The following is an 8,803-nucleotide window of genomic DNA, read 5'->3' on the forward strand; positions in this document are numbered from 1 at the left end:
TGGAAGCTTGCGTCCATAATAATCTTAGACAGCAGTATTTATTTTCCTTTATCACATCAGCAGTTGTTGCTAATTGCTTCATTATGCTGGTTTAGAACCTGCTTTTTTGCCGGGCATGGTGAGTGCCAGCTCTAACAGTACAAGGGGTAACAAGAATTGAATGTCCATGCTAAGATATTTCTCTAGCATTCTCAGATCTGAGTGATAAATGCAGTAACTAAAATTTCCAGAGAAGTAAATTACAAGGAGGATGCTTGATGTTACACTGCTTTAAGGCCTTTATTTCCTGGGGTATGTTTGATCGATTTTGTTATTTTAATTCCAGCTCTTCACTGACAACAGAAATTATCAATGCAAATTGATGATTTTTTAATGCCCCTTGGAAGCAGACAGAATCAGCTTAATTTCTTCCAGGCCTGACTCCTGGCTAAGTGGTTTATTCAGGTCACCCCTTACCTTTGACTTGAAAAGGTAAATTTTGTCAGGTGCTTCGCGTCCGGGGTTGTGGGGAGAGCCCGTTATCTCGGTTGCCCAACAACAGAAGCTAGTTTGATGCTACAATTCCAAGCTACAGAAAATTTTGCATTTGTAAATCAGAAATTTCACTGATACCAAASCAAACAAGGCCAATGGGCAGTGCACGCTGGTGCTCTGGTATGTTCTCAGTGGTGCCTCTTGCTGGGGACACACTGTTGCTCAGTGCACAAATTTCCCTCCTGGCCTTAGTCTAAAGTAGGTTGAGTTACCAAAGCCCAGCCTGGACACTGTAAACATCTGGATCCTTATGGCTGGATCCTCACTTCAGAAGAAGAGCTGCAGTTCTCCTACAAGCAATGGCYGAGACAACGATTTCCAGGATGGTTTCCAGAATTAACGACGTATCTAGTAAAGCCCTCATACTTCCACAATGGTACAGAAAGAGTAGATCCTTTTCGCAAAGAGGGCATGGACGCGATAGTTAATCMCAGCTTTTTAAGCAGTATCATTTTAATCTTGCATAAATTCCTTTTAACTCAGCTGTCCTTCATCCAACTTTTAAGAGCCTTTTCAGGCACCTTAGCTTGCATAATACTGAGTGYTGAAGTGCCACAGAGGTGGCTGGTATTATTGATATCCCCCTTGAAGAGGTGAAGAGAAGGAGGGAGTGCTTGGACAGGCATGTTTGATGCTGCTGGGGAATTGCCTCATGTCCACATCATGTGGCGTTCCCTTCTGACTGGCTTTTCCAGAAGTGATGTAAAATTRTGGCCTGGAGAAGAAGAGTAACTTGCAGCTGAGAAGATATCTGAGACTAGAACATGGTTCAACTCAYGTTTGACTTGTAAGTTTCAAGGTGAAAAGCAGTAGAGCCTGAACCTGCATTTGTGGAAGCCTTTAGATGGGGCTGAATGCAGAAAGATTTCCGTATCACTTACTTAGATCTTTACTTCTTTTTTTCTGCTGTAACGAYTCACATCAACTTATTTTACATGCTTCATAGAAGATCATACATTGCCATTAAGAATCAGACAGTTTCAACCCTGCTGTTTACCTTCTGGACCAAGTGTTGACCTCTGCAAACTCCTAGTTCACAGGCTGTGCAAAGGTTTGCTAAAGTGAAGATAAAACTGTCCCTCTAGACAGAAACAGATGCTTGGCCTCTGTGTTCCCTCCTTACCAACAGTTTCCTGAATTCTCTACTTTCTCTTCCTCTGCAAAAACATTACCCAATCCCACACTTAACCCCGAAGAGTAGTCCTGGCTCTTCTTTAGCTTCCTGTACTGGGGGACACTTCTGCTCCTTCAATGTGGTTTCATGGCCATTTTGCAGGCCACTAGATGAGTCAGAGAACACAGTCACAGTTCAGTTATACACAGCCTAACATAAGAGAAGATGTTTTTCCTGATTCCTACTACGGTCACTTCAACCCTGAAGTAAAAGACTGAGTAATTTAGCATGCAGCTTCTCATAATAGCTCCRTTCCATATGAGATTATCGAACACTTTAAAATCCAGCTGTTGTATTTAATGCACCCTCCTGTGAAGCTAGGTTACACAGGCATGCTCATTTCACGTTAAAGAGCCACAGATCAATTCATGCTTTTAAATGTACTGATCAATGTTTCTGCTGTGGTCAGAGGGTAGCTTACCTCAAACATAGTTCACTGAGAWACCAAAATCAATGCAAATCCTATTCTATGGGCATCTGTTAGCTTTGTGGCCACAGAACCTACTGATTTTTAATGAGTAATATCTGCTGTAGTCCCTGGAGAATTAGGAGCTGGGGGCAGTGACCTTCCATCAGTTCCCTTAGAACTTAAGTCTGTGTTTGAAAGGACTCTGAAAACAAGGACGGTTTGTGGGAGCCTTTCTAATCCCAGACTAAAATATCTTGAAAAATTGGTTATTGTGTACTAAAGAAAAATTCTTTCCTCYTCAAACATGCATCACTGTGGATCCCAGGGTACTGGCAAGTCTTCTCTCCAGATAATGGAAATGAAGAATTTCAGCTGCATCAGTCCCAGTGCCACCAAATGTGGTCACCATGTCAAGGAGAAGAATGTTTAACAAAAATCTGGTACTTTTGGTTCTGTTTGCTAAAAGCAGAAATACTAGTGCTGCCTTGGACAAAGAAACTGAGCTGATGTGCTGTTGCTAGTGTATCTGCTCTTAATGCYGTTCACTGTGAGGGTCCTGTTGATCATCCTGAACAGGGAAGCCTCTGTGAGYATCTGCTTAGAGAATAACCCTCCCTCAGGCGGAGGACACAGCCAGCTTTCAGAAGGACACCAGCTGCCAAGGGTGTGAAGTCTGCCGAGCTCACGCTTTTGAGAGGACTTGTGCAACACAACAGAAGGTTTGTGTCTATGCTCCATGAAGTGGGATCAAGGCGCTGAAGGCATGAGAGGGGCAGAGGTTTAATCCAGAACTGAAGTCAGGTTGTGGCAGTGGAAATAGGAAATCAGGAGTGCTTTTGGCTATTTAAGAAGATTTTATAGAAGGACCAACCTGAATAAGGAGTCAGAAGTTAGAAGATGCATTTCATCTTCTTGCTACAGGTGGGTACATGGGAATTTAGGGAGGTCTGAAGGCAATATATTCTTGCGTCTCCTGTGGTGGCACACACGGACACCTCAATGTGGACAAAATTCCAGCCTGTGCAAGTGATGTACATGCACCCAAAATGGGAGCCTGTCTAACATGCACACAAAGACCCTTCATTCTTGTATTTCAGGACAATTTCAGAGGAAAGACTGATCTCATTATCAAGGGACTGATCTCTGACCAATCTGTGCCATTAAGTCTAGGTAATAAAAACTATTATTTTGCTTTATTTTAGCCAAGTTAATATTTTCACAGTTTGTCATGTTACTCATATTACTCAGAAAACATTCAGGTGAGGAACTCCTTTCATGATCTTCCTGCTGCCATGTCGTGTTTCATGTCAATGGGAAACAATAGCCTTGATTCTCAGAATATATCAACATGCAAAAACAGACCTATGCGCTTACTTTATTCTTGAATTCAGTGGAGGCTCCAAATTCAAAGAGAAACTTCACTACATCATTGTGGCCTTGCTGTGCAGCAAAGAACAGAGGAGTTGCACCTGACTGTAAGAAAAAAATGGATTAAAACAACCCAAACACATAGTACACTTGACTGAAGTATATACTTCAAATTAAAACATATTGAGTACAATCAAGAGAATATCAGCTGAAAAGAATGGTGATGACTTTGAGGACTCCAGAGGATACAGGGTACGTAGGTAAGTGGTCAGTTTTCTTCTCATTGCACTGAGAGATCTGTTCAGCATCGTACATTTGAATACAACTTAATTTCCATGACAGGCTTCTGCACAAAGCTTCTAGTACAGACCTCTTGGTATTCGTTTACTTCTCCTTAGTCTCCAGATGGGGAAAGAAAGCCCAGAGTGAGAAGAGTCTTAGACAAGAGAAGAACAGCCAATTTAAAACACACCCCTATACCACCTGCCAACCTGCCCCTTCATCCAAGAGAAACTGGAATTTGGATAGATTTGGATCAGGGTGTGGAAGGATCAGAGAGGGAGTTACTTGATACTGCAGAGCTCCCCCTTCCTTGGCCCTGACAAAATTTGAATGTCGTTGGTGTAAATCACTGTTGCCTCTCACAGTATGATCTTCCCCTCCAGCCAAGGAGCCTTCATTCAGCTATGACCAGCCCCTGCAACTACTATTTCCCTGGCTAAGCCTAATTTCACTGAAGAACTGAACTCTGTATTTTAAACAATGAGTTCTGTCATTGACATCTGAGTAAATCAGGATGAAAAATGAATATTTTAATGGCTGGAGAGAAGAAAATAAGAAGGTAAGGAGGAAGGAAAGAAGACAAACAGGCTTTCCTAGCTTTGGGCTTTCTCATCCCATATACGAGATGCAGGAAAATGGAGCTACATTGAAATTCAATCCAGTGCCAAAGGCCTTTACAACTGCACATGGCCCCTTGTGACCATTATGGAGTCCCTTCTCAAAGGCACACTTGTAGGAGTCTCACTTCCCTGAGGTTCACCGCAACTTCAGAGTACAAGAGCATTGATTTGGGTATGAAGATTTACTTCCAAAATAGTGTCATTATTCTTCATGACTCATATTTCATCTATTTTGCTATGCCTTCCTATCTGCACTGGAGTGATTTTGGAGGATTCCTGTTTCTCTTTTTATTAGCCTGCTGAATCAATATATCCAGAGTGATATTCAAGAGCATGTCTATAAAACTCTTTTCTCAACCTCTCCTTTTGTTACTCTTTTTCAAGCAACGTTTATCTAAGGGAAAGTACATGTTTAAGTACATGTTTTACTGGAACCAGATTTTACTGAAAAATACTGACATCATGATTAAAGCAAGTTTAAGCTAGTTAGTGCAAAGACTCTTATACCATCAAACATGGCTTTCACTGACTCAGTAACTTGCAGCTGTCAGCATGAGATTAATGCTATAGTTCCAGGTAACCAAGGAAAGTAAGAAACATCTGCTTGCGTTGTTGAGTGAAGAAAATACTGCCATCCCATATCTCCTGCAGTCATCCCATATTACTGCATGCTCTCATTAAACTGCTGTTCTCTTAGGACCAGTGCATTTCTCTTTGTCCCACAGGAATTTTGCTTTCTCTGCAGCCAGCACATGAAACCAGAATGGTTGTAGTTATTCCTATGATCCTTTGCTCAGGATGTGAGGGGAAGGCACTTTCACAAAGCTAGCCACTGCCATTTGCCCTTTCCAAGGATAATTAGAGTTCCACAAAAAAGCATGCCGTGGCATGAGAGATGCTTTGAATGCAGAGCAGACATGCAGGAAGAAATATGGATGACTAAGCTGGGTGATCATTAGAGATGATTTGGCTCTGACGGAGAAGCAGAAACTCCAAAGCACACTGAGTCGAAACAATCCCTGGGCTAGCAATGGCATCGGTTCCATTTTAATGACCAGAGTCTGCAAATCAAAAGGTAAAGGACTTCTCTGTATCATAAGACATTTATCSCATCCTGAGAGCTGTAAGTTACTGTGTCAATAAGTAAAATGGCAGATGCATAAATGGATTCACCATGGGATTACATCTCATATGTAACTCCCCCATGTTAAGTGGATGTCCTGGAAATGTTTCGTGAACTACGTATAAATGTAGCTCCAGTATCTCATTTTCTGTCATAAATTCCAGACATCTAACTCTTTGGTGTCCTCAGGAGAACAGATCCTGTTTATACATGCACTGCACAGCAAATGCCAAATAAGCAACTGGCAAATCAGCAACAGATAACACTCCTTTATTATTTCCAATACACAACAGTCTCTTAATCAATCCCTGTTTGAACACAGAACTTCTCCTACCTCTCTCTGCAGATTGATATCTGCTCCTTGCAACACCAATTCTCGCACACAATCTATGTGGCCATAGTAAGAGGCTACCATCAGAGCTGTTGTGCCAAGCTGGGAGTAAGGAAAAACAGATCAGTACCTTCAACAGACACTTCCAGCAATGAATTAGACTGTCCGGTAGAGACAGTACCTCTTCTGAAAAGCTGAAGGAATTTTACGATCTTTGACCAGAGCACCTGTTTGTTCTTTTCTTCTTCACAAACAGTGGGGCAATTTTCCCCTAAACAGATTCTAAAACAATTTGAAACTTGCTATAAAAAATACTTTGAAAATGAGGAATTAACCAGTGTTAAAGCAAAAACTTTACAGACTTGCGCACAATGCTAAGGCATGATCCTTCAAGGAACTATGTACGCAATGACTGTATTACTATCCCTAAGATAAGTGCAACAATAACAACAACAATATTTTTGATTTATACCTAGCTTTTTATCAGAGAATATCAAGGATCTTTTTACCATTTGTAGAATAACAACCTTATACACAGAAGTTAACTGACTTTTCTGGCCTTTTATAGAGAGTCAGTGTCAGGAATAGGGTCCAGGTCTTGACTGCTAATTGCGTGTCCGGATCATTACAACAAACTCTGTCTCCAAAAGACTGTGAATCTTTGCGTCATACCAAAGAACGTCCCAAAGTAGAGCTCTGCATTCTGGTTACCTAGGTGGCCCAGCAAAGCCACTGCTTCAGTGAACCAAACAGTGTCTGGGTTATACATATGTGGTGTATGGACGTTATGCCAAGACCATATGCGTAAGGATGAAACTCATCCTTCTAAAACATTCACATATACCAATGCAATCCAAGGAAGGAATGTGTGATATTGCAAAGAAGAAGCATGCAGCCTTAATTATAYGAAAATACTTTAGAAAATATGTACACCTGATATAATTAACAAGTCGGGATATTCTACAGTACACTGTAAAATCTCTTGATCAAGGCTAGTCTTAGTCTGAGAAAAATGAACAGTCATGGACCTTATTTCTTGCATCTATCTCTGTCCTACTTACTTCACACCCCAATTTGAACACCCTTTCCTATGAAAATATTACCTCTGAAAATAACAGTCATAGAATCAGTACCAAAAATATCACAGGACAATTGTGCCTTCCTACAGTGCAAAAATAAATGGACATGTTCTTGACTCTCAGAAAAAGCCAATGGGAGTTGGGCCTCAAACTAGCTACTTAAAAAATCTCTTGCACTTTGAAACTGCTCAAAGTGAGAGAAGCTGGGGCATGTTCATGTTTCAGTCTAAAAGTAGCATTAAACCTGTACAACACAGGTATGACTCTCAACAAGTCAGCCCAAACACCAAACACAGGAAACTTGGGGACTGCTTATCCCTGGTTTTCCCCTGCTCTTTACAGAAGCCAAGTATGATCAAGTAACGGTGTATATGCTCTAAACAAACTAGCAAAACATGTTATCTGTGTTTTCAGCTCATTTCTAATCTCAAAACTAATTTCAATTCATGCCAAGGCAGTCAGGAAATCCCCATGAAGTCTATCTGTAATGCATCTGGGCTCCTCTTTGCTTGGAAATCTATTGTGCCTTTGTGTTGGCATCAAGTACAGGAGAGGAGGAGAGAAGTTACGGGGTCAGCAGCAGGTACTGCATGCCCCACGGGGCTGCACATTAAATACAATCTTTTATGTCGCCTAAATGGAGGGTATGGTCCAAGGTTATTTTAAACTAATTATGAGGATCGCTGGTAGCTGACAGAATCATGGCTAGCTATGACCAGCTGAGTCGACTCGTCACAGTGATCTATTACTAGAATGACATTTCCTTGCAAAGAGAAGCCTGAGGTGCTAGAACCCATGTTTTTAATGTCAACTCTGCAAATAACTATGTAAGACACATTTTTGAGTGTTGGTAAATTCCTAACCCCTTGCCACTGATGTAAATCATCACGCTATTATATCTTCAATTGCAAACTTGCTTCCTGGCAAGAGAAAGTTTTAAATCATGTCTAAGTGTCGTAAGACTCTCAGATGTCTCATGTTAGACGCCTGCCGCACCCTCTGTGCAGTGGGCTATGGAAAAGTGATGTAAATCAGTGCAGTGGGCATGTGCGCATTGCATGCATACACTGTCTTTGCAGTCCACATCTACTCGCCCACTGTTCAGCAGCAGCTGGAGGAGAGCCAGGTTTCCTTTTCTTGCAGCCCAAAATGCAGCATTGGCGAGCGGTGTTTCTTTCTGGTGAAAAAAGTAGAAACAGAAAACTTTGGAAGATGCTGTGCACAAGAACACACATACAAATTCTGCATTCAAACCAAGTATGCTTCAGTTCAGGTTCACTGTTCTCTTAAAACTGCACTGTGGAAAGAAAGCCAATTTAGTTTCTTTGCACAATTAAAGAGACTGGTCTTCATGCRTTATCTCCTGTTGTTTCAGGTCCTCCCTATGTCCATGGCAGCCTGCGACTTAGCTTGCGCTGTAATGAGAGTTGATGATGTGAGTCCAGATCCCCAGGGAAACATCACAAAAAACAACGTGCTGCTACCTGGTACCTGCATTGTCTGTTTGTGTGGTGGGGCTGAGCATGGTTATGGAGGCTGAATCATCCTGCTGACAAGCCCCGCTGCAGGACATCCTGGCTTGCAGGCTATTTCTCCATTATCTCCCTCCTTGCTGCATAAGAAGTCACAGTACATGAAAAGTATTGCTCATGCATCTCCCATACTGCTGGGTCTGCCTGCTTCCTGGAAATAACACTCTGTGTAACTGTGGTCATGTGAGATATCCCCTGGGGAATGCCAGAAAAAGAAGGCTGCAGTCACGTTGTCTATAGACTTTGAAATTCGTTTATGTGCAAGGCAGTATGTAAGGCAAAATTGGGAAACTCTGCAATCTAGATACCAAAGACCACCGTTAAGCAATATAATATAATAAACTCCTTGGG

The 8,803-nt window shown here is 41.7% G+C and overlaps 1 protein-coding gene across 1 annotated transcript in view; it reads right to left on the reverse strand.

The window, feature by feature from the left end:
- Window positions 1–8,493, reverse strand: part of ANKRD29 (ankyrin repeat domain 29) — a 29,555-nt gene extending 21,062 nt beyond the window's left edge. Inside the window, exons 1-4 of the mRNA XM_085319283.1 lie at window positions 8,412–8,493; window positions 7,987–8,135; window positions 5,845–5,943; window positions 3,492–3,590 (exon numbers count right to left, since the gene is read on the reverse strand). Of these exons, the coding sequence (XP_085175409.1) occupies window positions 3,492–3,590; window positions 5,845–5,943; window positions 7,987–8,135; window positions 8,412–8,493 (429 nt within the window). The remainder of the gene's footprint in view (window positions 1–3,491; window positions 3,591–5,844; window positions 5,944–7,986; window positions 8,136–8,411) is intronic.
- Window positions 8,494–8,803: the final 310 nt, after the last annotated feature.

This window comes from Rhea americana, unplaced genomic scaffold (genome assembly GCF_003343005.1).
Source record: "Rhea americana isolate MKP2758 unplaced genomic scaffold, rheAme1 scaffold_58, whole genome shotgun sequence".
Lineage (NCBI taxonomy): Eukaryota > Metazoa > Chordata > Aves > Rheiformes > Rheidae > Rhea > Rhea americana.